Raw genomic sequence first — 27,961 nt, forward strand, 5'->3', positions numbered from 1 at the left:
AGGAGCATCAAAGCCATGAACATTGCCAGAAATGTATTTATCTTGAAGTATGTTACTAACTAGGATTGAATGAGTCACTCCCTTAAAACACACTGCCTTTGTAACCTGGAGCAGTGAGATCATCCTTTAGCTACAACCTGAGTTCAGAAACTGAAGGTGTTGAGCTGTCACAGTATCTGAGCAGATGTTGTTGTATATATAACTGGCATGTGCTGTTGTCTTCTGGCTTCTTGTTTGCACTTCTAAAATTATTTTTCTGTTTTTCTGCTTCTTCTACTGCTCCCATATTTCGAAATTGGAGGATGTTTTGAATTAGTTTAACTTTTTTCAGGCAGTGTGAAACAATTGCTTAAACATGTTAGATCCTCTATGTGATGAGAAAAAAGTTAACATCATGATTCTTGCAAACAGATCATCAACATGACTGACATTGTTTATTGTACTTCTGTTTTTAGAATAATATATAAATGCTCTATGTGTGACACTGTGTTTACTCTGCAACCTTTGCTCTATCGCCACTTTGATCAGCACATTGAAAATCAGAAGGTGTCTGTTTTCAAGTGTCCAGACTGTTCTCTTCTGTATGCACAGAAACAGCTTATGATGGATCATATCAAGGTGTGTGGGCATCTTCTCTTGTTTCCTTCCTGATACCATTTGTCATGCAACATATGCTGTGAGAATATACTGTGAAAAGGCACAGAATAACAAGACTGCTGAGAGAGATGTTAATAATTCTGAAGGGATAATCTCTGAATATTGTCCTCAAATGTTAAAATGTTTTAGTTTGATCTTCAGCATATCTGTGATGACTCAGTCGGTTTTTCTGTAAGAATGTTGATTTTGGTATACTGGGAATGTCTCAGCAAGTCCAATAGTAACAAATATTGAGTTTTATTTATAGTATTCTAAGCATTATTCCAATTGTTAGGAGCTAAGAATGCTGAATGCATCACAAAATCAAACCTCTGATGTTCAGAATTGACCAGGAAGCAGTATGTTGCTAGATGTGTGTATTAACATATGAACTTGGACACATGTGCTTTGAAAAAAGCCTCCAAGTGGATTTCCTCACAAACACTGTTAGCAGCTAAGGATTCCTGTAAATCCTGGTTTAAGGGTCAGCAGCCCCTGGTTGTCATGTTAGTTGTGTTGGGCACAGACTGTTACCTCATGTCACAGACCAAAGCTGAGGGTTTCAAGCCTTGTAAACCCTGGTGCCTGAACTCAGCCCTGCAGCCCAGAGTGGTGCTGTGCAGCTTGCTATGCTTCCCTGGACTGACACAATGCCTGAATGCTGTTTCTCTGCAGCAAAGTGGAAAACTGCTAAAGCCATCATTCTGCATTTTAGTCCCAGCTATGGCACTTGTAACCACAGAATTCTCCAAAGTTGTGTTGAAAATAAGATCACAAGTCTTAAAAAAATACAGGTGGTCTTAAAGCCAGTCTTCAGTTTGAGGAGGAGATGAGGAAAGGGCTGAGCCAAGATGTTCAGAAATACAAGGGCTGGATGTTTTCTTTGTTTCTGAACTAGTTCTTGCATGTTTATTGCAAGATATCTCAGATTCTCCTCTCATGCAGCAATGCAAAACTCTGTTTTCTGTTTCCTTTGATCTACTCAGATTGGGAGTTTTTAAACTAAATAGACAAATTCTGTCTATTGCAGTGTATGTCTTGTTTCTGTAATTAGTTTTTCCTGACTCAAGTATTACTGGAAAAGTATCATTACATCTGTACATAAGTACTTCTGTAAGACCTGAAGACAACACTTTCAGGAGCTAGATCTGACTGCAGCTGGGGCCAGAAGCTATCTCTACAGAAACTGGGGTGCTCAGCATCTCACATTTTAAAGATATGCTCAGTTACTTGGGCACTACTTAACTTCATTTGCTTTAGTGTTCCACGCCAGTATTTGAACTTTCAACCAGTGGGGTTTTAGCATGATTCACTATTAATGATTCAGACATTTTTGAGACTAAAATTAGAGGATTAGGGAATACATGTGCAGTAGCAGTATTGCTGGTTTTGCATTTAGCATGTGTGTATAGCAGTAGGGACTGGAGCAAAGCAGTGTGAATTGGAATTCAGCTAAGGGGGACTGAAAAAAACAGTAACAGGTTATAGATAAAAGCAGAAAAGGATTCAGGAGAGAATAAAAGCACAAAAGGACTCAGGGAGAATACAACTGCCAGCCAGAGGCAGAACTCAGCTGCACAGGAGGTAATGGTTTGGTATGGCTAGACATAAACCATCAAGGCACAGACAGACCTGGGTGAAAGTAGGGCAGAAAGGGACAGAAGGAAGCTCAGGAGGAGATGATTTAAAGCTACAGAAAAGAACCTAGAATAATTCCTGCAGATGTCAATATTTCTTGATGGCAAAATGTATGTCTTATTTTCCTGTAATGACTCACTACAAGAAAATTTCCAGCAGCCAGTGAGAGCAGATGGTGAAGGAGTGCCCTGGCCTGGAGGTGTATGCTCCCTGTTTGGCCAGCACTGGGACTCCATACTATGCTTTAATGTAGTTTCAAAGAGGAAATGAAGTTTCAATATTGTTTTTAAAAGACATTTGGGAAGTTGAGCACTAACATTTTGCATGCTGACAGGTTAGGCTGGAATGGAATCTCCAGGTCAGCTTCAGTTGCCTAAGAGTACAGGAGCCTCCCCAGTGCAGTGGGATACTAAAGCCAGCCTCCTCCTTTACTGCATGCCTGCACTTTACTCTTAGTTGTTGGTCACTTTTTAGTCACAGTTTAGGGGGTTAATTACTGGCTTTTCTGCTATTTAAAAGCTGTCAAATCGAAGAACATGTTCTACTGATGAGATTGATATTTGCTCTAGAACCAGTGGGTAATCCCAAGAGCCAGAGTATTTACAAAATAATTTGGTGCTGGAGTATCACATTGATACTCCTACATTCCCAGAATCAAGGATGGATTGAATGGGTTCTACCTGCAAGAAAAATAATTCTGTTTGGGCTGGTTAAACATGTCATCCAAGAGGGTTCTAGTGAGGGTCAGCAGGTGAGAGGATCAGAACTGTCCTGGTAAAGCCTTTCAGACATGAGACCTCAGTTGTGAGTCCCTGTTCAGCAGGATTAGCTCTGGGCTGCAGCCATCCCTGCTGGCCCACAAACCTCCTCATTCTTGCTGTGCCCACATCCACATGTGAAACTCAGACACACAGCTGAAGCCCCCAGCCCCTCCTGAACAAGTCACTTGGTTGGAAAGCTCAGGAGTCACCCCAGCTCACTACACTGCTTTGGAAATGGGGCAAGGAGGAGTTCTTTCCTTCTTACTGACCAGTGACTTAAAGTGCAGCCATAAGTCCCTGAGGAGAGTTTCCCACCCAGGAGCTTCAGGGGCTGGAGAACAGCTGGTTAGACCCCTCTGATCTGATGTCAGCCTGCCAGCCCTGCACACCTTGGATTCCAAGGGCTGTTAGCAAGGTAGCCCTAAATGAGTGTGCTCATAACCTGACTGCAGAGTAAGGCAGGGCTTAACCTCAGCCTCAACATAAAATGTTAATATATCCTGAATTACACAGCCCTGTAATGTTTCCACAGTTGCCTTATCTTATTTATCAGTCAACATTTGGTCAGTAAAAAAGCCTTTTCTTCTTGGAAAACTCCAGTCACATAGTTGGAATGAGGATGCTCAACTAACATGTCATGCAAGTAAAGCGAGAAATTAAATTTAACATGAAGCTCTTACTGAGCCCTTTTTTCCTCCCTGTTAAACCATAGCTTAAACTTAACCATCAAAGTAAGTCTCTTATTTTTGTGTGAAAATACCTGCAATACATGCCTGTTAGTGTTAGGTGGTGCTAGGTCTTGCCTTTACTTGACCCTGTTTCTTTATGAATGTGATCTGATGATGATAATAGCAAGCCAGAGAAGTAACTGAAGGCTTAACTGAACTGTTGGGTACAACTGTGTATGTCTATGTCAGTTTTGTGCCTTTTTTTCCCTCTTTTTTATTGTAGTCTATGCATGGAACTTTGAAAAGTGTTGAGGGGCCACCAAACCTGGGGATAAATCTGCCTCTCAGTACTAAACCCACAACTCAAAACTCAGCCAGTCATAACAAGGAGGACATAAAATCTGTGAATGGAACAGAAAAGTTGGAGAAGAAATCACCTTCTCCCATAAAGAAAGCAGAAGCTAAAAAAGTGGCTAGTCCTGGCTGGACATGTTGGGAGTGTGACAGACTCTTCACTCAGAGAGATGTTTACATCTCCCACATGAGGAAAGAACATGGAAAGGTAAAGGAATGTGTTCAATTACTAAAAGGTGAATTAAACCTGAAAGGTGAAGTATTTGTTCCTAAATTCCCTTTTTGTTTTTACAAATAATTCCTTTAAGTTCCAGCATTATTATTCGCTGTTCCTATATCTGTTTCATCGTTTTTGCTTTGGCTGCTCAGTTTTTTTCAGTTTCTACATCATTCTACTGAGAAAACAAATTGTAGGCTTATTCATTCAGTACTGAAATTTTTTCAAGATGGAAAGAGTGAGAGATATTGCTGTATTTCATCCAAGCCATCTAATCTTCTCCAGGTTCTTATTTCTTCTTTGTGCCTTCTCAGTTCCCTCTCCTTACGGGGTGTGGTGAACGTGGCAGTGCTGGGGTAACAGTTGGACCCAGCCTTAAAGATCTTTCCCAGCTCAAGCACTTTGGTGCTGTTCTGTTCTGAAGACCAGTGCCTGTTAACCTCAGGGAGTGGAGACTCAGTCGTGTTTTCTGGTCCAGTGGGTGCCAACTGGTGTTTCATTTAAAGGCAGACACATTCCACAGTGGAGCTGCTGCTCTAATCTTACATTTGAAAGTTCACCTGAGTTAACAAGTTGAAGTTTGTATTTAAAGCAGCTGAATTTGAGGTATCTTCCTTAAAATGGATTGAAAGTGAAATACAGGAATGTTGCATCCTCCTGTCAGCAGAGAGGCTGCTTGATGCTCTTCCTGCATTCAGCAGCATTTCCAGTTAAGCAGAATTAAAGGGACTGGCAGGCAGGAAGGCAGTGGTGACCCTGAGGAGCTGTGGCAGCCACTGCCCAGCCTGCCTTCCCCTGGTGCTGGGGCAATGCTCTGGCTCTTCGCTTGCTGGGAAGCTGATGTACTGTGCTGCCCTGCAGCAAACGAGCAGGACTGGGGGGATAACAGCCTGATTTTCTCTAAGGAGGAGAGCCACCCTGAGTGAAAATGTGTAGTTTTCAGGATTCTAATGTGCTGTAATAAATGACTGCACATTTCCAGAGGTTTCTATTACAATGATTATCTCCAAAGCTGTTCTGCAGATAATTTTGTTCTGTTTATAAACGTTTTATGGAAAAGCTGAAAATGCTGGACTACTGAGTGTCATCTTCAATTTTCTTAGGGCAACTTCAAGCAAATAGCACCCCAGCATCATTGCCTCCAGTAACTCCCACCCCATTCCTCCAGCTTCCTGCTGCCCAAATATTAACTCAGCAGAGCTTTTACTGGCAATCAGAAATGCGTTTCAGACCGAATGTATTGTACACTTATGCAATGCTTAAAAACAAAGCAGCACAACCTCCCAATGAAACTGTCACTTCAGAGTGAACTAGAGAGCAATATTCAGTCTGATTCCATCCACAGCAGAGTAGCCAAAGGCATGTAAGAGAAGGTTAGTAACATATTAATAATTATTACATAATACATAATTAATACATATTAATAATTAATACTCATCCTGCTGCCTTTATAGTCCATACAGAAATAGTCCTCTGATCTTCCCTGTTTCTTTGGTGGAGGAAATTCTCTTCACCCACCATCTGAGACACCAGTTTACAGCTGGGGACAGGTGTGTGTAGCTCCTGGGGCCACAGTGCTTTGAGAGAGGTCCACTCTGAGCTGTACAGAGCTGTTGAGGGGCTGGGGGGGTGTACATGGAGTACAGTGCCACAAACGGGTAAGTGATGTTTCTTTCCTGTTTATCAAAAGGTTCAACACATGCACCACTTCTACAGAGCTTTTGTAATGGAAGTCTTTCTCTTCTCTTTTCAAAGCAAATGAAGAAACATCCTTGTCGGCAGTGTGACAAATCTTTCAGTTCATCCCATAGTTTATGTCGGCACAATCGTATCAAGCACAAAGGCATTAGGAAAGTTTATACGTGCTCGTAAGTTCTGCTTTTATTTATTTAGAAATGGAATACAAAAACTTTTGTTAGCTGAACATCTTTCCTTAACTGTGTAAGAGCCAGTGTCCCATTGATTCAGATGCTCAGGACAGGCCAAATCAATTACCTGTCCTACCTGCAGAAACGTGTCAGGCTCCTGAGAGTGCAGTCTGAAACTTGGCTGAGCTGAGTGTTTGCAGTTTGGGGAACCTGGTTTTCAGGAGTCTCTCAAATACACAACCACTCTTCCAGTCTACAAAAGGCACTTGTTAAGCATGACACTTGAATATTGTGTATGTGTGTGGGTCTGTCTGCAGGCACTGCCCAGATTCAAGACGTACTTTTACCAAGAGGTTGATGTTGGAAAAACACATTCAGTTGATGCACGGGATTAAAGACCCTGATGTGAAAGAAATGACTGAATCTGCCAATATGGAAGAAAGGGAAGTAAAAGAAGACACAAAGGTAATCACGTAGAAGATTCATTCAATCACTGAGATTGATGTTTTTTTGGTGGGTATATATTCAGGATCTTTATATAAATGCAGATACTTTGATGCAATAAATCTCATCTTCTGTGAAGTAGAGCCCCAAAAAGAGTGTTGTTTATCAGAGTTGCTCTAGAGTTTACCAAGGAAAAGATTCTGACATTTGCAAGTCACAAATAGTTATGAAAAGAACTGCATATTGATGCTTCCATGTGTCTGATGCAGCATTTCTGTCTTTTTGGTAGGTTCCTAGTCCAAAGCGTAAATTGGAAGAACCCATAATGGAGATTAGACCTCCACGAGGTGCAATCACTCAGCCGTTAAAGAAGCTGAAGATAAATGTTTTTAAAGTTCACAAGTGTGCAGTTTGCGGCTTTACAACAGAAAATCTTCTGCAGTTTCATGAACATATTCCTCAGCATAAATCTGATGGCTCTTCGTACCAATGCAGGGAATGTGGACTCTGCTACACATCTCACGTGTCCCTTTCCAGACACCTGTTCATTGTACATAAGCTGAAGGAGCCCCAGCCAGTATCCAAGCAGAATGGGTCTGGGGAGGATAATCAGCAGGAAAACAAGCCCAGTCCCGAGGATGACTCGTCCGACAGCGCGGCGTCGGACAGGAGGTGCAAAGTGTGCGCAAAGACTTTTGAAACTGAAGCGGCCTTAAACACTCACATGAGAACACATGGCATGGCCTTCATCAAGTCCAAAAGAATGAGTTCAGCTGACAAGTGATCAGATTGTTTGGGATGCAGAAATCTCACTCCACATTGGAATACTAATGACATTTTTGCTACAGAAAGTTCAAGGTATAATAGTGTTAACAGTACTGTTCAGGCTGTTGCAATATATTCTGCATAAAAGTATCCCCTTCACCTCATTGTCTATACCCTCAGAACCATTGAAGCAGTATTTGGGTTGAAAAGAGTTTGTATATATTTAAACTAATAATTTTTATACTCTTTTGTTATGTGTTTGTATCGGTATCTAGTGGAAGAATTGGGTTTTTTTCTGTTTTGGTTCTGTTCTTTTGTACTAAGTTTCTTTAAAACAGAGTTCTGAATGCTGGGGCAGTTCCTTAGGTTCTCTTAAGGTGTTAGGTTTTTAAATGCTTCTGAAAGAAGGTTTAGCTAATGGAAGTGCATCAGGAGGAGGTGCTAGGAGGGGAGAGGAGAGAGGAAGTAAGCTAAGGGGAGATTTTAAATTCTAAAGAACTTGGGCTTCCAAATGTCTAAGGAAGCTTTTAAACTTTTTCTTACAAAATATATTATATTAAAAAAAAAATAAAAGTACCACTGCATGTGTAAAATTAAGTGCTGTTTTTTAGGTGCCAACACCAGAACAGGTGTAGACCCCCTGAAGTGGTAAAGTACTTCTGAAGAGTATAAATGCACAATTCTTGAGTATCATGAAGTGATTTTTTTAGGTCATCAGGTGCTCGTGATCAAAGCTCAAATTGTTAAAAAAGGACTGGGCTGCTCTGGATTTAAGAAATAAGAGGTAATTAGAGGATTAGGTTTATAATGATTATGTTTTTTGTCATGTAATTTATTAAACATATAGAAGTGAGTACACAGCATTATGTATTTTCCTTGCTGGTTATTGAAAGGAAATAGTTGATCCTTGCTACAGGGGTTGGGATTTGCCAGCTCCACACGATCATGCCAAACGTTCTGGTGCTCAGTGTCACACACAGCCACAACTGGGAAGGAGCCAGCCCCAGCCAGGACTGGGACTGGGGCGTGCAGCTTTAGCACAGGCCCTGCAGAGCTCAGCAGACATTGCAAACTCCTGTCCAGCACCACTAGTTTTGCTTGCACAAGTACAAAAAGGTACCATACTGTCCCTTTCAGATAGAGTTCTCTGTGAGAGTATATTTTTAGTTTGTTTTTGCATTTTATACCTTGTATGTAACCCTACAAAAATTTTTGTACTTTTTTTTAAAACAAATTGTGTATATATAGGTAGCTGCATGATAAACAGTAGTAATTGTTGGGTTCCTTATAAGTCTTGCTGCTGTCAGGTGTTACTATACACTATGTCCATTACGACTGTATTAAACACATTTCATATGTAAATAAATGTGGAGCATTTTGCCCCAAAAGATTTGTGAGATTCTGTTATTTATCATTAAATTTTAATAGTTTTAAAATTTGAAGTGTTTAAAAAAAATGGATCCTCTCAGCCATCTTTGTAAAACTTAATCGTTCTGGCAATTGTGTATCAGATACATTAGTCCTGCTCTTTTCATCCTCATTCCTAATTTGGCTCCTGGGTAGATGCTTGTTATTCCATTGATATTACTGGCATATCAAGTGCTTGTGAGGTCCTTCATCCTACAGTGTGTGGCGGGCACAGCAGCTCAGTGTGTGCCACCACTGCCCTTCCCATTTCGTGGATACCTCTGAACACTTGTTTGTTGATGTGCACTGTCAACTGTACAACAAATGAGTTATCACTATGCAGAATGGTGTTTTGTATACAGTGAACAGATAATAAAAGTTCAGTTTTCACAGCCATTACCAATACTTTTCTTTATTTTTCCCTTTTCACTGTCTTATACCTGCAAGTAACCTGATGAAGCAAATGGCACCGTAGTGCCAGGGTGTCACGCTGCCACTCGTGTCCCCAGAGGAGCTCCTGCACAGGCAGGGAGTGCAGCCCAGCTGCTTGGCCGTGGCCTCTCTTCAGGTCTAACTGGCACATCAGTTTAACTCTCCTGCCAGTAATCTCTTGAAAGGTTTCAGGGATAGAGGGTCGTGAACTGCCCCACGAGCTGCAGCCGCATTTGTGTGTCAGAGCTGACACGCCTCCTCCACAGAAGGACTAGGTCCTGAAAAGCAGGAGGTCAACAGAAGGTTTTAAAGCAACATGGGATACGGTAAAAAGGCACAAATACCAGTAGGCATGCCTAAAGGAATTATTTCCTCTTGTAAACTAGAGAAAAACATTTAAACTTATTTTTGTTCAAGATCTGACAATTGAGTTGTTTGCTTTTAATTAACACTGTGACACTAATAGTCAGTGATGACATAAATACTGCTTTTTTTTTACCTCTTTCCTGTGAGTAATGCATTAAACCTCATAAAACCTCTCTGAGAGTTAGGAAAGGGATCATGTAGACTCCACCATTTTGCAGCCACTCTTGTGGCTGGAAACAAAGGTGCTTAAAAGTGCAGCCCCAAATGGCAACAGAAACTAAGGCTATCTATCTCCTCCCGTTGTGTGCTTTCCCATTCCATCCCTTCTGCTCTTCAGGGAGGCAGGGAGCACACAGAGACCTCTGCCCAAATATGCAGCTGCACACAAACTGCCTAACCAGGACTGCACCAAGGCTCAGGTCCACCTGCCAACACAGCATCAATAAAACTGTTTTTTCACCTACTAATACTGGTTAATACCTCACTTCAGGGCATGTGGGCAGTGCCTGGCTGCCAGTCACCTGGCTTGGGCTGTGTGGATGTGGGGTCTTTGAGAAATAGCACCAAAATAAGTCACTGGGGCTGTAGTAAGTTGAGAGGGGAGGGAAACCCCACAAACCATGGGGACATGCACTCATCAGTGGGGAAGTAGCAGAAAGTAGCAGAGGAGTTTACAATAGAGGCAGCACAGAGCTGGCCCTCCTCACTGTGCCCAGGACCATACCAAGGCACTTTCCAAAATGTGCAGTTTGCCTCAATAAAGATGCCCTTGAGAAAGGCTGAGAGACTGGACAGAAGGAACAATAAGGGGAAGTGGGACACTGTGTCAGCCAGAGCCACCTCACTCTGTGCAATCAACCTCACAGGAAGCAAAGTGCTCTGCCACAAGAGCAGTGGGCTCAGGGGAAAGGCAAATGCAATTCCAGACCCTTCCCAGGATGAGGCCAAGGCAACAGCCTGAAGTTGTGCCAGGGGACATTTAGGTTGGATACTGGAGAAAGGTTCTTGACCCAGAGGGTGGAAGGAGCTCACAGGCTCCCTTGAGAAGCCAGGTGACAGCACCGAGCCTGACAGAGTTGACAGAGTGCTGGTATACTCTGGAACACACGATGTGACTCTTGGGGACGGTGCTGTGCAGAGCCCTTGCTCCTGGGGGTGGTGCTGTGATGCTCCTGTGAGCCCCTTCCAGGCAGGCAGATTCCGTGATTCTGTCACGAGTGCTCCCCACGCAGGGAGCGTTCCCAGCCTGCACCCACTGCCTCACTCCAGTATGCCCCAGTCCTTGGTGTCCTGCCATGCACATTGGGCTGTGCTGTACCCCTGAGCTCAGCCAGAAATAAATCTAATTAAATCAGTGCATTTGTGCTGTGCATGACGCCTTCAATGGCCACGTGCACCTGCACCCCTTGTTCCTGGGCAGGACACAGGTGTGCTGTGCCCACCCTGCTGGGCCCCAGGTACCTCCCACGGGACAGTTCAGCCTGAGGTACAGCTGGAGTTAAATGTGGCTGGCCACAATCCCTGTACTTCTCTACACTTGTCAGGTGTTTGTATTTCTGGAGGGCATTTACAGATGCACAGCTTCACCTGCCAAAGGCCCAAATGTTCTCAGTTCTTAACCTCTGTCAACTTGTGGGGAATTCAGTTTGGAAAGCCTATTTACTTTTAAAAGGATTTCTATAAAACTCTGACCTTTTCAGTCTGCTAATATTACCTTTCTCAGTACACTTAGCATACACACCACTGCCAGGCTAATAACAGCACACAGAAAAACCTGTTTTAGCTTAAAACCTTTCTCAAATATTAGGGCAGTTCAGTAGTCAATTCTTTGTATTTGAATTTCAGATTGTTACTCAAAGGTTACCTGCCCAGGCTCTGTGAAGGGTGACTAGGAGCAGTGGGGAATGGAGTGACAAGAGAAATGAGTACTGAGCTGGTCAACCATGGAAAGCACAAGTGCTCCTGACCTACATCCCCGGGCTCTGTGTACAGAGTAGATTCTGCAGCCAGAAGTGATGTGGATGCAGGAGCACAAAAGAAAGAGCAACTTCTCCTCTCATCCCTGGGCACTTCCTCACTTCAAAAAGAAAAAAAAAAAAAAAAAAAATATTGCTCCTCAACAGTGACCGTACAAAACCTGGTTTTGATGGTATTTCTTTCGTAGATGGGAAAAAAGAGCTTTCCTCACTGGGGACCAAATGCCCATTTGAGGGCATTGCAGTGAGGCACTGCACTGGGAATGACCCAGATTCACCTGGAAAATTAACTGGAGGCACTACAGCCCTCCTCTCTGAGCCCCAGGATTCTGTTTTGAAGGAAGAAATGTATTTGAAACAGTAATGTGACTATTAGCCAAATAAGCTGAGCATGGCACCCTTCTCAGATATGTCCCCTTATATGATTTGGTGGAAGGCTTTATGCAGTTCATTTATTTTCTGTTCTCTAATCGTGCTATTTTGTATTCAATGGCTCCAATATGATGGTGGGGATATGGATGCAGTGCATTATCAGCATTGCTCTCTCTGGGGTCAGTCCAGCACTTGGCTAACAGTGCCATACCTTTGCAGGCCAGACTAATATTGGAGGTCAAGCACAACAATATTTCCTGATTTAGTGATTGTTTCTAACCTTTTTTTCCCTGTTCCACGGGAGAAAGTGAAGGAAAAGACAATATTATTCGTTAAATTCAATTGAATGTTCAGATAGCTGGATCCCTCCCTCCCTTACCCTTCTCCCCGAGAAAAAGAAATTATTGTCACAAATAAACTATTCCCTGAAACAAATCCACTCAGCTGAAATCCAGTTAGCTCTGCAGCCACCGGGTCACAGAGCAGAATGTTGACTCACACTCAGAAAGTGACACTGGGGCTGCAAACAGCTCCCAAGGCACACGACCAGACTCAGGAGAGGACTAACGCAAGGCAAAGGCCACACACGCTCCCAAGCAGCCTCCAGAGTGGGGTGGGTGTCCATGGGCCTGGTGCAAATAGTCTTTCTACTGCTACAAAACAGCAATGAAATACAAGTATTAAAAGTATCCAGAAGAGGGGTGAGTTCTGTGCCCCTGACAAATCCCCTGGAGAGCAAAGAGCTGTCATTCAGTGTTATATACACAGGTAGCACTAATGCCTGGACGTGCAAAGGTCTGGCAAATATGCCAGAATGTCAAGAGCTACATTTTCTGTGTACTGAAAAACTAGCATAATTTTCTAGCTGCAGAGCTCCAGAAGATCTACTGTACAAATATTGAAGTCAAACATCCAGCACAGGGATTTCAAAACACATGTAACCTTTAATAATCTAAATCACGCAGAGGGTAAAATAACAAAGCCACCAACAGAAGTGTGGGTGATTCCCAGCATCTCTGGAAAAGGAAGAAAAGCAGCTTCCTAATAGGTTTCTCTTGCCTCACCACCAACAATGGGGCAGTCCGAGTGTTTTCTGAGCTATCAAACACCAAGCACAATCAAACCAACAGGCAAAGGAACTGCAATCTCAGAATTAAGTGTGGGTTCATGCCTCAAACAAAAGAAAGTCCCATCTATGTGAACAAAAAAATAAACAGCTTCAATCCTCCCAGGTCTCAAAGCTGCCTTCTTACTTTTCTAAATTCACCGTACAGTAACTCTGCTTGTTACAGAATTAGATTTTACCGCCTCGATTTCCACTGTTCATTCTCTCCATCAGGAATGACCGCAAGTTGTTCTAACACTGAGCAGGCTTTGTCATTTAGGTTCTCTCAGCTGCTGCCATCTCCCTGCTGAGTGGCTTGTCTTTTGCCAAAAATTATATTCCTGCTTCACAAGGGGCAAGAATAGTTATCTGCCTATTTGGCAAATCAAAGCACTACTCAAAAATAACACTCAGAGATCATTCTTCTTTGACAAGCCATTTGCCTTTGTTCTGTGAGTGGCAGCACTGCAACTCTAGTTTAGGGTGAAAATTCATCCATTTATGTTCAACCATTCCTTGTGTGACCAGGTAATAGAAAAGTGTCAAATATTTACTGTTAAATGCAAACATAATTAAACATAAAGTAAGGATTATGGAGGATTTAGGAGGAATTTGGGTGTGATACACAGTGTTTTGGAGCAAAAGCTGGTTTATTGTGGTTTTTTTTCATATTGATGCAGATGATCTGTGCTCTCCTCTGATCGAGGCCGTGTCGCGGTCCCTGAGCAAACACTGGGCACTGTGATGCCCCTCGCACCCCTCACGGTCCCTCACATCCCTCGCACCCCTCACATCCCTCGCACCCCTCACATCCTTCACATCCCTCACATCCTTCACATCCCTCACATCCCTCCGCTCTCACGGCCCCTCACGGTCCCTCACATCCTTCACATCCCTCACACCCGTCGCGCCCCTCACGCCGCTCCCGCGCTCAGCACAGCGCCCCCTGCCGGCCATCCCGCCCTCCCCGTCCCGCCAATGAGCTGTGCACACGCAGCGGCTGCCCCGGGGTGCCCGCCGCAGTCGCCTGACCCAAAACTCTCGCCCCGCATGAGCCCCGAGAGCCCGGTGCAGCCGTACCGGTGCTTCTCGGGTGGGCGCCGCTCTTCCCGCCGAGCCGAGAGGTCTGAGCCTTCACCGACGGGCCCTCGGTACAGCCAGCTGCTCAGGCACCCTCAGAAGCAAGAAGCAAGGGGCCTCGCCAACAGGACTTTTCGCCGCGGTGCGTCTGGGAGTTATAGTTCACCTGGCCGCGGAGGCGCTCTGTGCGCCAGCAGGGCGGGAGAGGAAGGAGACTACAGATCCCGGCGAGCAGCGCGGGCCCCGCCGTCCTCCCCGGCAGCGCGCGGGGGGCGCGGGCTTTGCTGGCCAGGAGCGGCGGGACCCGCGGCGGGGCCGCCATGGATCTGTTCGGGGACCTGCGGCGCATGAACAAGCGGCAGGTACCGGGGCTGCGCCCGGGGCCCCTGCGGCTCTCACCCCTCACCGGGGAGCGGGGCTTTTCAAACGCCAGCGTGCCGGCTCCTTCCCACCCTGCCCCGTGTGCCGCCGAGAAAAGGAACAGAAAATGAAAGAGCGTGGTTAAAGCGCATCCACTGCTGGAAGGGCTGGCGGAGAATTTGGGGGCAGAAAGTCAAATCAGTGATTTTCTAGATAAGAAATTTCAGTATGACAGTAGCGGGAAATGATCCTTTGTCGTCTCTCGTCTCCTGCAGCTCCTCTTTTTAAGCACAAGTCCCTCAGGAGGTCAGCCTCTGCTGCTGGTCGGGTCTCCCCGCGTCCCTTTGGGGCATTTCTGAGCTCGGGAGGGAGCCGGGGCCGTGTGCCCAACCGGGTTTGATCCTTTGCCAGGTCGCTTCCCCAGCTTTATAAGCCCTTATCGGAGTCTTTGCCTCTGCCGCTGGCAGGAGTGGATTACCCGCCTAAGGCACACAGAGGATTCCGGCTCTATGCTGCAGTTCTGTGCCACCAGACTTGTGTTGGAATAGGAGTTTAGCATAAAAGCCTAGAATTTGTGGTGCACTGGAGTTCAAGTTCTGTGTTGTGCTTCTAAATAAAATACAGTATGTTTAAAAAACGATTTTCTTGTTTCATACAGCTGTATTACCAAGTCTTAAATTTTGCTATGATTGTGTCTTCTGCCCTAATGATCTGGAAAGGACTGATCGTGATCACTGGCAGTGAGAGCCCCATTGTTGTGGTGCTCAGGTGAGTCAATGGAAACGCTTTCTGCTTCAAGTCGAGGTATTGTTTTGCATTTTATCTCCTCCCCATTTCCCTTGGATACATTTGCAATTTGAAGTCTCACCTAGTTAAAGAAAGAGTAAAACACTTGCTTTCTTCTAGCTGTGTTTGGGCTCTGGCAAAAGTCACACTGTCAGTAGCCATGGCCCAGTTTCCACTGAGGTTTGTAGGAGCAGTAAATGTGTGAGACCTGTTAAAACCCAAGTTCCTTCACTTAATGAGTAAACTCCTGCATAATGCTTTCTGGGATTTGGATGCTGTTAAGGTCTGAGCAGTGTTGCTGTGAATGGATGAAGCTACAGATCTCAGTTAAAATTGTGGGTTTATCTGTAAGAATTAAATGTTCTTTGTTTTCATGGTGCTTCTTTCATTTATGCCAACATACTCTCTCTCTCTTGTTGTTTGTAGTGGCAGCATGGAACCAGCTTTTCACAGGGGAGACCTGCTATTCCTGACAAATTTCCATGATGACCCAATCAGAGCTGGTGAAATAGTTGTTTTTAAAGTTGAAGGCAGAGACATTCCAATAGTTCACAGAGTTATCAAAGTGCATGAAAAGTAATGCAACTTGGCTTTTTTTTTTTTTTTTTTTTTTTTTTTTTTTTTTTGTTTGTTTGTTTGTAAAGCTCCTTTCCTTCCCCATGGCTTTCAGTGACAGTTTAATTGTGGTTTAGTGTGTGAGAAGGGCGAGTGAGGATAAGCAGTGAGAGAAAGCTCAGCTTTAGGATGTGATCCACTCCTGTCTCCAGTTCTATGCCACACTTCTTGAGGGTCTGAGACCTTTCCCTCAGCAAAGCTGCTCAGGGTTGGAGCTGTGTCCAGGAGGAATCCTGGCATCAGGAATGTGCATGGGAGCAGAATCCACTCTATGCTGATGGTTGTCCAGTTAGGCTTTTGGTTATAAGAGTAAGTTTTTAACAGAAGGTAGAGATTCAGGATCAGGGTGTAGCCTGAGAGAGTGTGTGAGCTTTGCTAACTGAAGTTTTCCAAATTTGACTCAGGGTAAAAGAAGAGGTTCTTCTTATTCTCTTGGCCACACTGCCCACAACCATTCCTGCTGAACAGCAGCAGGAAGAGGGCTTGGTTTGGCCTTGGTTGCAGATGCCTGCCTGCTAAACAGTTCCTTCTGAACCACAGTTCTGCTCCTAGTTCTGCACAGGGAAAAGCCAATCTGGAGATGGCAAGCATTGACATTTTGCTCCAAGAACTGAAGGTGTTTATTTATTGAGTAATATCTGTTATTCCATGCTTCTTTAAAATTTCCAAGAATCACCTATTGTTTTTATTATTACCTAATTTGTATTTATGAGAACTCTTCATTTATTGATATCTGTACTTGAGCAAAATTAATTTGAAGACTGTAAGCTTAAGAACTTTATTTGAATTTGTGTTCTGTTGAAGATGCAGATAAACACATAGGGCTTTTGTTGAGGAGGTTTAGTGCCTGGATGGGCAATATCCCTTTCATGTCCATTGTGTAATTGCTTACATCAATTGACAATCTAGGAGTGTTGTAAAAAACGTTTCTTTTTAATATCTGTTGATAGATAAAGTCCCTAAGTCTGTAATGTTAATGATTTAATGGTGCTTGTTCAATAAGCAGGGCTGAAAGCAAACATTGTTATCTAATCTTTTAGCACTTTTCATCCTCATTTGCTTTGTAGATGTTGAGATTTTTAAATTAAGTGCTATTTAGTTTATCACTTCATTGCCTTCTAGAGGAAATGGGAACATCAAATTTCTGACTAAAGGGGATAATAATGAAGTTGATGATAGAGGCTTGTACAAAGAAGGTCAGAATTGGTTAGAGAAGAAAGATGTTGTTGGAAGAGCAAGAGGGTAAGTAAAGCAAAATGTACTTTGAAATTAAATAGAAAAATTAGCTCTTAAATCGGTTCTGCTGTTGATACAAACCAGATCTGATGTATTTTTTAAATTTCTTAAATAGAATTGTAATTAAAAAGAAAACCTGGAAAAGTTGCTTCCCATAGTCCTCCCACTGATGTGAAGTGTGGGGGAAAAAAAAGGACATTTAACAACCAGTTCATCTGAAAATACAAAATTTACCAGCTTCTCCTTGTAATGGCTGGAAATCCCTTGGAAGTTGTTTTAGCATGCCACAGGAATTTTATGCAAGATTGGAGCTTTTGGATTTGTCCTCTTCTCCAGCTGAGCTGAAATCTCTTCAGATTTTCTCAGATAACTTTGATTAAGAAAAACTAATGAACTTTACTTCCTATTCAGATCTGCATTATTCAGTCCTAAATGATGGAATTGCTCTGAAGTATTCCAGACTGAGTAACATTAAAATACTTCCATGTAAATAATATTTGAGAGTTAATTTCGTGTTTATCAATTACCAGTTAAATTAACAACTGTTCATTTATCAATTACAGCTTTTTGCCCTATGTAGGAATGGTAACTATAATAATGAATGACTACCCGAAATTTAAGGTATGTAAACTGACATTTTGAATACTTGAATTGCTAAAATAACAAGTACAGACAATAAGAATCATTCCTCCAAACATACACATTAATAAATTTGTGTTTGTGCCTGATGTAGGATGAGCTGGGTTTCCTTGCTTGCTGTTGGGCAGTAGAATTTGTTGTTTGTAGAGTTGAAAACATGTCATTTATTAGAATTTTGTTAGTTAAGTGTATCTGGTTGTGATGCTTGGTTATGATGAATTTGATCCCTTCCAAAACTTCCTGCAATTCTCTAGGACCAGAGCTCTGTAGTTGTGGAAGGTGTTATGTTTTAAGAGGGCACCTTTTGGAGAGTTTGTGCTTTCAGAGCCCAGTGGAGAGCAGTTGTAACGAGTCTGTGTTCTGTTTCTTTGCAGTATGCTCTCCTGGCAGTGATGGGAGCATATGTGCTGCTCAAACGGGAGTCCTGACAACAAGAACAAAGGGAAATATGCAGGGGGAAAAAACTAATATATTTCAGATGGTTTCGTTTCTGTATACGGTTACAAAACTGTGCAAGCTTTTGTCTTGTCTAAATAAATGACACCTAATGAGTGAAGCTGTTGGCTCCTGGCTAATTACAAAACCACATATTTACCACCTGCAGACTGCTCTCAGCTAGCCTGGCACTGGTTTGGAGGACTGTTGTGCTGGAGCAGTTGAGGGCTCTCCTACCATGCCACGGTGGGTTTTCTTGGCTAGTGCTGCATCTGAACCCACTTTTGCCCTCCTGTTTGTTTTGGGGGTTATTTTAAATCTGTCAGTGCCCTCTTTTCTCCACCATACAAATTGTTTTGATCAGTGCTTGTAAGGACAGAGTCTCTGAACAGGTAGTAAATTCTAGGAGTTTAGTCAGACTTAAGCCTAAGCTGGCTGGTTGTGACTGGCAAAAACAGCCAAGAAGGGGAGTTTCACTCTGACTTGGTACTGAGCAGTGGGAACTCAGAGCTTTTTCCCTGTATTTGAAACTTGCTCCTTCATGGGGTAAGGAAAAAAGCCAGATGGCCTGATTTTTAGAGGCCTGGTTTTTAGGGACTGTGTATATTGCTCGTGTTCAGGCTGTTGACAATTCTGCCTTTTGTGTTCTAGCTCTTAAACAAACCTAACAAAAAGGTTTTCTGGGGCTTTAATAACACTCATAAATTACTGGATGAATAGCACAGTAGTACACTTCAGGGATATTGCCAAGAGGGGGCCAGAACTCTTATGCCAGTTTAGAGAATGTATTATTCTCTCCTATCATATAACACCTGAATAGTGTTAAGCATAAAATTGATTTTTCATTTAAAAACTTACCTGATAACTGTCTTTTATGAAATTTGGTATTTTTCTCTTATCTTCAAATGTCAGTGTAGCACCTTCAACAAAGCAGAACTTGTTTTCCTTGCTGGCTTTGTTTTTGTAGCTTTGATAAGGAACAGCATGATGCTTTTTTCCTCTGGAGTTCTGTTTCTTCTGTAATCCTTTACTTCTGCAAAAATACTCTATTATACAATAATGACACCTTTTTCTGTTGTAACAGCTCATGCTCAGCAGACAAGTGCTGAATTTCTCCTAGTAATATTACTTCTTTTGTGTCCTATTAAGCAGTTTTCATGTCCAACTGTATTATAAAAATTACTTACTTTATGTCAAATGGTCTAGAAATAAAATTGAGTGTAATAAATGGCATGGCAAAATAATGTTGGGATCCTTAATGCAGTCTTCCTGGAGGTGTATCATCCCAGTTAAGAAAAAATAATGTGTTTTTTGGAGACAGTGTGTGTGGAGTAATATTTTTTTTTTCCCCCTTGGTATTGCTGAAATCCATATTTATGCTGTCCAGCTACCCCAATGTGAGCACAGTCAGCTCTGACTTTGAGAGTGCAGTTGGACATTTTGCAGCTGGCCAATGTCACCCTGGGATCCAGTCACAGGAGTGGCTCAGAGCTGTGCTGTGGGGATCAGGGTGGATGTTAGGAAGCATCTCCACACTGAGGGGTGCTCAGACCTGGAGCAGCCTCCTTTGGGAGAAGGTGGATGTCCCAGGCATTCCAGCAGCACTTGGACAATGCCCTGAGTGGCTGGGCAGCCTGGAAGGGCTCAGGCTGTTGGGCTGGATGATCTCTGTAGGCTGTTCTGGTCCACAGGCTTGTCCATAAATGCTTCCCATTGGAATTCTCCAATTACTGAACCCTTCCACTGCAAAAATCATAAACCCAAACTTGTGGCTGCTGCAGCAGCCTGGTGCACATCAAATGTGCAGTGAGCAGTCACTGTGATCAAGCTTCAACTGTCCCAGGGCTTCCCAAAATGCAGCACAAACAACATCAACTATCATACACTGGGTCTTATTAAATAAATGTTATTATTTCATATTATTCTGCCTCTGTAAAGTGGAGCTCTTTTCTGAGAAATGTCTTCAGTTCTTCAGGGAGCTGTTGCTGCACTGAGTCGAGGTTATTTGCAGAACACCTGCCCTGAGTGCAGGTTGGAAGTGCTGGAGATTAGTGTATTCAGCATCTTCAACATTTACAGAATATTCCTCAGTGCCCATGCCTGTTATTACGTTGGAGGTAGGCTTCCACCAGTGTTTGTTCTGTACGTACATCCTGCCTGTGTCTAACACCAGGATCCCTACAAAGAAAATGATGAAAGGCACGCCATTATCCCTTTTTATAGCCATCATATGTGCATTGCTGATAGAACAGTGATGCTTGTCTAAAATGCAAAGGAAGCAGATTAAAGAGTGTTATAATATAATAATAAGTGTGGTAATAGCATTTAAAAACCATTAATGCTTTCCTGCCGTGAAGCACAGCAACAGTTTGCTTTGCCATAGGATATATGAAAAGGGGAAGGGTATTTTAAAACACAGAGACCTGCTTCTTGATGTTCAAACACAAATTGATGTTATCAGGCTTCTTCTTAAAGAGAAAGATTGTCCTGAGTGAGTTGAGTCACTCACAGTTCTTAACACCGTTTGGTTGTACCTGGTTCCTTTTCTGTTGTGGGCAGTCCAGAATAATATTTCTCTATATTATCAAGTTATTCTTTTTCTTAGAAGGCTAATAAATTAAGAATTATAGTGAATTAGAATAAATTAGAATAAGAAAGACATAGCACATAGACAGCATATGAGAAAAGTTTATTTGTTTGCTTGGTATTTTCAGTAAAAGAGATTTGGGACTACCAGGCAACAAGGAACTGAGTAAGAATTCATGTTTGGTAGGCTTTGGTTTTGTTTTCTGAAAATGGACAATTTCCTGATTTTTTCAATTTCCTGCCTCGATTGCTCTAAACAATTAGAAGTTTCTCTGGATGGCAATATTTTATTTGATCAGCTGTCATTCAGCACAGAGCACGTCTGTAGCTGTACTGCAGAATGCACAGTGAAACTTGAGGCATGAGAATACTATTGTGAATTAAGCAGGAATGCATAATTAATAACCAAAAGAAAAGAATGAATCACATTAATCAGTAAACTAAGGCGAAACAAAGGAACAATTTGGCTCAGTGCAGCAGGATACAGAATTGATTTCAAAAGGAATTGTACAAGAATTTGCCCAGAAATTATGTTAATTCCTATCCGTGGGAGCTTCCAGTAGGGATAGTTCAGTTCCAGGCGTGTGGGGCTAGCTGGAGGAGCTGGCAGGTTCCTTACAGTCAGCTCTGCTCCCCGTGTGTCCCACGGCCTGCCATAGTTCTCTAGACAGCAAAATTATCACATGAACTGCCCCCATTACACGTGGCTTTATCCTGTGCTTCTGTTCTCCTTGGTGACAAACGGCACATCAGGACTTCATGTCCCACCGCTGCTCATCCAGCTTCACTCCAGTGAAACCAGTTTAAGTATTCCACTTCAGAGCCTTTCCAGGGGTATACAGTCTGCATCTTTTCCCTGCACTGCCTTTTCAGTCTGGAATTCTTTTAATCCATTTGCTACAGAGTTGGCCAGTTCCAGGTACCTCAGGGTGCTGCTGAGTTTACAGGGTCCCTGTGCAAGGAAAGCAGGGAGCCCGTACATGCTCTTTGAGTGACTTTACTGTCACTTGTGACAGGAAATTTAGGCGGTACTGGAAATCCAAATAAGCTCTTTGCACGAGTTTTTCTGTTCCAGCGAGGGACAAGACCCTTTGTGCAGCCGAGCCGCAGCCCGCACAGTGCGGCCCGGCAGGGCGGGGGGACCTCGGCCGCTGCGGCTCCCCGGTGCCCCGGGCCGCCCCCGCACGGCCGGCGAGCGGAGCGGCAGCGCGGGCCCGAGGGACCTGCGAAGGTGAGCGAGGGCGAGGGCGAGAGCGGCGCCCCCGCCCGGGCCGGCGCCGCCCCGGCTCCCCCCGCGGGGCCCGGCGGGGCGGGCAGCGGGCCCGTGAGGAGGCGCCAGGCGCGGGGGCTCCGCTCGCGGCGGGCCCGGCTCCGGATAAATGCGGAGCGGCGGCGGAGCCTCGGCGGAGCGCGGCTCGGGGCGGCGGGGCAGGATGCGCGGCGGGCGGCCCGCGGCGCTGCCGCTGCTGGCGCTGGCGCTGCTGACGGCGCACGGGGGAGCGGCGCCGCTGCAGCCCGGCGGGACCCCCGCGCTCACCAAGATCTACCCCCGCGGCAGCCACTGGGCTGTGGGTAAGTGCGCTTTGGCTCCTACCGGGCACCGCAACGCGCGGTTCCTGCGTCCCGTGTCCAGGCAGGGTAAGTCTAAAACCTACAGCTTCTCCGCCCACTTCTATTCCAGCAAATCTTGCCGGGCGCCTCTATCTCCGGACGAAGTGCCTCGTTATCGCTGCCCCTTTCTCAGCCACATTTTCTCTGACAATGTAACACAAGAGACGGAAGAAATTAACTGCGTGTTACACTGACAAACTCTTCAGTCCCAGTAGTGCTACAATTCGACACTTATGTAGTCCCTTCCCTTCCCTTCCCTGTCCCGCTGATGTTTGAACAATCAAATCTTTACCAGTTTTGGTTAATTTTGTGATGCTTTAATTGTTGTTACAGGACATTTAATGGGGAAAAAAAGCACTGGAGATTTTCCTTATGGTTCTGAAGAAGAAAACAAGACGCCGTTTTCAGCGGTACCTGACAATATCAAGCAGCTGGAGGAGTATCTGCAGTGGGAAGAAATCTCAAAATATTTGCTAAGGCTGCTGGAAAGGAATGAAAATAAAAGTGGTCACTTTTTAAAAGGAGGGCTTCCCTGGTATACCAGGAACACCTGGGAGACAGATGACAATAGCAGTTGGAAACATGTAAGTAAGATAAAACCTGTAAAGATATTCCGTGTGCTCAGTTTTTGGTTTACAGTAATATATCAGATTCCTCTAACTGGTGGGTTGTCCAGGAAAGCAGCAGAAACTCATCTCATGTATTAGACATTCAATACAGTAAGACTCTGCTCTTGATTACAGATTGTCACTCACCAGTTGTGTTTTTGATTACTTCATTTGCTGCCGGGCATTCAGCAGAGTTTAGTGCCTGGGTTCCCTTCAAGCTGCTTGGTTGGGCCATTCTTTTCTTCTCATCATGCTTGGGTGATCACACCGGCATCACATTGACTGTCCCCTTCCATCACCATTCAGGATGTTCTGCCTTGGGCTGAGTAAAGCCACAGGGCTCCAGAATTTTCTCTGCTCCCAGCTTTGTCCCTGTCTCCTTTTCCTTGCCTCCAGCCCATAGTGCTGGCTACTGCTGTGGTCATTCCTGGGTTTGCTAAAGGACTCTGGGGTACTGAAGCTGCCCCTCCTCATCCCTCAAGTTAGTGTTCTTCCTAGTGTTGTTGCACAAGACAACAAGGTTTTTGAACAGATTAATCCCTATTCTTTTGGGAAATCGTATAAAATACACTGGGAAGCGTAACAGTGAGGTTTTACAGAAAGTTATTGGGGTGTAATGCAAATCACAGGATCCACAAGAAAACTCCTTTTCTTACAATGCCTCAGGCACAGTCATGGTGATAAAGCTGCAGAATTCTTTAGGGCGACAATGAAATAGAATAAAAAGATTAATACGCCCCCTTAAAGACATCAATGGGAAGATTTTTTCCTTGCTATATTGTACTGCAATATGATGTCATTAATATTCCTGGACTAAATTCAGCCCAGTTTCCCTCATGAAATCCTGGTGCAATCAAATCAGTGAATACTTAGGCTTTTATTAGAATGTGGGGGAAAATTCACCCTTTAAATTAAGCTGTGATTTAAGTCTCTCACACCAGTGATACGGATGCTACCCATAGGTTTCTTTTTGCCTGTGGCTTTATGATAGTGATGCATCATAGTAACTGATTATTAATGCTATGTAAAAAAAAAAAACTATTTATTCCATCTTCAGTTCTGCAGTGTGCAGATTTGTAATCAAATTAAATGACAAAATTCCATTATTTAATGTAAAGAGGGCAATGTTCTGACTTCTAAAAGTATCTGTCAATAAATCCTACTTAGGAGGGCTGGAAGTTGTCTCAGGTAAGTCAAATCATGTCCATATGTGAGTACTTTCACCATAAACTGATATCCACGTTCCTGTGGTCACACAAGGAACATCCTTATGTAATAATGAGGTTCGTGCCTTAAGCATCCAGATTTCTGCAAAGATTAGGAAAAAAGCTCATGTTTTTTCCTTGGCTAAGATAGAGGACAGTGTGCAGAACCTCATTTGGCCATAGAACCTTTGGTTTCTGTCATTCAACAGTTTCTTTGTCTCCACCCTGAAGTAAAATATAATGAAAATAGCTGTAGCTGTACTTTCATGCTGTTAGACGCAAATACCTGATGACACACAGCCTAGAAAGGATATGATGCCCTGTTTTCGCCTTGGCTTCAAGAAAGCACCTGAAATTTGGGTCATTTCTGGGATCTTCCTTCTAGATGAAGAAAACATGAAGATCAAAAGGAATGCACTTTACTCTTTTGAGGGCTGTGATAGTTTCCTAAACATTTAAATAATGAGAATTATTCTTCATTGTAAAGTTATTTTGAATAATATTATTTGAATAATATTATTTATAAAGGTAGAACTGATATATGGAATGTGGGATTCGCATGGTGGTATGAATGCATAACTGGCCTTTGGGGGTTGATTGTTAGGTTCGTCAGGATGTGAGGGATTTCAGGTGCACAGACTTTGGTTAGACAACACCTTGGGGTAAGGTGCTGATGTGCCACAGCTGTGGAAGGTGTCCATGCACAGGAGAGGTTTAGCAGGTGCAGGAGGCTGAGGATGATGGCACAGTGCATCCAGAAAATTTGTCCTTGGCATTAAATACTTTTCCAGGCATATTTCACGTGAGTTTGGAACAGAAACTTGTTCTAGGATGAACCAGATACCAAATTTGCAGGGGGTTACTGTTCCCTGTGCAGTGACCTGTTGGAGGCTGAGATACTAAATGTGACCAAAAGAAGGTAAAAAATAAGCCCTGCTGCCAGCTTCTGGAATGGCCCACCCAGGGCTGCGACTCCCATGCCAGCCAGGAGGAGTCTGTGCCTGCAGCCCTGTGCTCCACCTGCTGCACTCAGCAAACACTGCCTGTGCTGGGAACAGACAGACCCCAAGAACCTGGTTTCATGGATGCTTTCAAATTGAGCCGATTTAACTCAAAGCTTGAATTTTCAATTTAAGATCAGGAAGCTCCAAAGCTAGAAGTAAATACAGGTAAGTACCACAGGTAACTCGATTCAGGGTCTTTCTTAGCCCAAATCATCCAGTGCCTCCACCACTGATGCTCACACTGGGCTGTACATTTCTTAAGAAAAGGAATTCTTTCTAAAGGACTCACCCAGAGCAGGAAAATGGCTGTAACACAAAATAGTCAAAAAATGGAAGAGGTGAGGCCAATGCTTCTTGGAGTTTGGCTTAGGATGGTGCCCCTGTGATATTTTGTTTTCAGTTAATACCTTGCCTGCTCTTTATTCTGTGAATAAATCACAGTCAAGGTAATTAAAGGGGATGGAAATCTCTCCTGCAGGTTGGACTAAGTGCAAAAGTAAGTTGGAAAATAAGCTTTAAATTGTTTCTATTACTTGGCTTTTTCACACTAATGAGACAGGATATGAATGAGATGGCACACAATTATTTGGGAGAATGACTTTCCTCCTACTTTGGCAATTGGTTATTACACTAACCAAGACAAATGAGGTCTGTTTCAAAAAGGTTATTAGGAATATGTTTGTTATGTGACTGCATAGAGCAGTTATCTATTAGGCTTATTAACTTATAGTAGTTTTATTAACTTAGTGAATTACTTTTTTCAGGATTGTCTATAAATAATATATTTCTCTTTTTATTAGATGATGGACTATCTGCTTCAAGTTGTGAATATGAAAGAGAGCACTCCAAGCTGAAAGAAGATCACTAAATCATGAAGAAATTAAATACTTTCTATAAGAGACTTTATCACAAGCACTTGATTGTATCAGATAATCAACAAGGTCACTTTTCTGTACACAAGAATTCTTTTGTGTAAAGTACTTAATACACATATTCTTGTATGGTTCAGCAAGGACTAAATCTTCATCAATTTTCAAGGTTGCATTTTCTCATTTGAATGGCTTTGAGATATTGAGATGTATATATATCTATCTATATATCTATATATAGAGAGATATGTATATTTGCCACGGAAGGGTCTTCCAATTAATTATATTACTTATCTAATCATTAAATCTCTTAGTTCGAAACTACATGACATTGCAACATTCACAATAAAAAGTACCCAGAAAAAGGCGGAGTTTATGCTTTTATTTGAGCAGTGGAATTCGCTGTGTAAAAGCCAGCAGCAAGGGCCGCTACCTTCCCCAGCACAGGGCGTGTGTTGCACTTTAAGCCGCTGTGCTGGGACCCTCCGCGCCCCGCGTGTGCCCAGGAGATGACGCTGTGCCCGCAGCCCCCGGCCCGCTGCCCGGAGCGCTCCGGTGAGCTCCGGTACCCGGTGAGCTCCGGTACCCGGTGAGCTCCGGCCGTGAGGGGAGCGCTCCAGTGAGCTCCGGTACCCGGTGAGCTCCGGTACCCGGTGAGCTCCGGCCGTGAGGGGAGAGCTCCGGTGAGCTCCGGTACCCGGTGAGCTCTGGTACCCGGTGAGCTCCGGCCGTGAGGGGAGAGCTCCGGTGAGCTCCGGTACCCGGTGAGCTCCGGCCGTGAGGGGAGCGGTCCGGTGAACTCTGGTACCCGGTGAGCCCCGGAACCGGCTGAGCTCCGGCCGTGAGGGGAGCGCTCCAGGTGAGCTCTGGTACCCGGTGAGCTCCGGCCGTGAGGGGTGAGCTCCGGTACCCGGTGAGCTCCGGCCGTGAGGGGTGAGCTCTGGTACCCGGTGAGCTCCGGCCGTGAGGGGAGCGCTTCAGGTGAGCTCCGGTACCCGGTGAGCCCGGAGCAACCTCGGCCTGGGACGAGTCCCGACCGCCCGCTCCCGGCGCCTCCGGCAGGCGGCGCCCTCGGCCCGGCCGTGAGGGGAGCGCTCTGGTGAGCCCTGGGACCGGCCAAGCCCCGGCCGTGAGGGGAGCATCCAGGTGAGCTCCGGTAAGCGGTGAGCCCCGGCCGTGATGGGAGCGCTCCGGTGAGCCCTGGGACCGGCCAAGCCCCGGCCGTGAGGGGAGCATCCAGGTGAGCTCCGGTAAGCGGTGAGCCCCGGCCGTGAGGGGAAAGCTCCGGTGAACTCTGGTACCCGCTGAGCCCCGGGACCGGCCGAGCTCCGGTGAGCTCCGGTACCCGGTGAGCCCGGAGCAACCTCGGCCTGGGACGAGTCCCGACCGCCCGCTCCCGGCGCCTCCGGCAGGCGGCGCCCTCGGCCCAGCCTTGAGGGGAGCGCTCCGGTAAACACTGGTAACTCTGGTACCCGGTGAGCTCCGGTACCCGATGAGCTCCGTGGCTGCTGTGCCTGTTTGCTGTATCTCAGTCGCACACTCTGCCCGACTCTACAATCCCAACCTGAGTGGGTCCGAAGTGTCATATGACACAGGGATGGCTGCCAAATGTCAGCTAGTTTTGACACAATGCCTTGGCAGAACACAAAGATGTTCAGAGAGTAGAAACAGTATTAATTTTACCAGAGAAGCTGGTAATATCAGCGTCCTGGCCTAACGAGCAATAAGTTTTGATTTTTTGTTTTGTTTTGTTTTGCTTTGCTTTGCTTTGCTCTTTGACTTGCTTTGCTTTGCTTTGCTTTGCTTTGCTTTGCTTTGCTTTGCTTTGCTTTGTTTTGTTCCACCATTTTCTCCTGTGTTAGCATTTTGCGGGTGGGTACTCAGTGTCTGACAAATTACTGAAGGAAGTCCCAAGGTT

At 44.5% G+C, this 27,961-nt stretch overlaps 3 protein-coding genes and 1 long non-coding RNA gene across 9 annotated transcripts in view; 3 read left to right on the top strand and 1 right to left on the bottom strand.

Moving 5' to 3' along the window:
• Positions 1 to 9,157, top strand: part of ZNF532 (zinc finger protein 532) — a 32,172-nt gene extending 23,015 nt beyond the window's left edge. For all 5 annotated transcript variants that reach the window (XM_056513897.1, XM_056513898.1, XM_056513899.1 and 2 more), the window contains 5 exons: positions 456 to 618; positions 3,987 to 4,265; positions 6,030 to 6,142; positions 6,460 to 6,607; positions 6,876 to 9,157. In XM_056513897.1, the coding sequence (XP_056369872.1) occupies positions 456 to 618; positions 3,987 to 4,265; positions 6,030 to 6,142; positions 6,460 to 6,607; positions 6,876 to 7,370 (1,198 nt within the window). In that variant the 3' untranslated portion in view covers positions 7,371 to 9,157. The remainder of the gene's footprint in view (positions 1 to 455; positions 619 to 3,986; positions 4,266 to 6,029; positions 6,143 to 6,459; positions 6,608 to 6,875) is intronic.
• Positions 1 to 27,961, bottom strand: part of LOC130265104 (uncharacterized) — a 178,310-nt gene that overhangs the window by 92,370 nt on the left and 57,979 nt on the right. The window lies entirely within an intron of this gene.
• Positions 14,288 to 18,281, top strand: SEC11C (SEC11 homolog C, signal peptidase complex subunit). 2 transcript variants are annotated; one of them, XM_056513914.1, is made up of 6 exons: positions 14,288 to 14,451; positions 15,108 to 15,217; positions 15,662 to 15,811; positions 16,973 to 17,092; positions 17,650 to 17,707; positions 18,100 to 18,281. In XM_056513914.1, the coding sequence occupies exons 1-6, from the start codon at positions 14,410 to 14,412 to the stop codon at positions 18,151 to 18,153; spliced, it is 534 nt and encodes a 177-aa protein (XP_056369889.1). In that variant the 5' UTR covers positions 14,288 to 14,409; the 3' UTR covers positions 18,154 to 18,281. The 2 variants fall into 2 exon arrangements, with proteins under 2 accessions (XP_056369889.1, XP_056369890.1); XM_056513915.1 differs by having other exon boundaries at positions 14,290 to 14,447.
• Positions 21,986 to 26,402, top strand: GRP (gastrin releasing peptide). Its single transcript, XM_056513916.1, has 3 exons — positions 21,986 to 22,318; positions 22,691 to 22,941; positions 25,975 to 26,402. Exons 1-3 carry the CDS (start codon positions 22,126 to 22,128, stop codon positions 26,026 to 26,028), a joined length of 498 nt encoding a protein of 165 aa, XP_056369891.1. The 5' UTR covers positions 21,986 to 22,125; the 3' UTR covers positions 26,029 to 26,402.

Source organism: Oenanthe melanoleuca, chromosome Z, assembly GCF_029582105.1.
Source record: "Oenanthe melanoleuca isolate GR-GAL-2019-014 chromosome Z, OMel1.0, whole genome shotgun sequence".
Lineage (NCBI taxonomy): Eukaryota > Metazoa > Chordata > Aves > Passeriformes > Muscicapidae > Oenanthe > Oenanthe melanoleuca.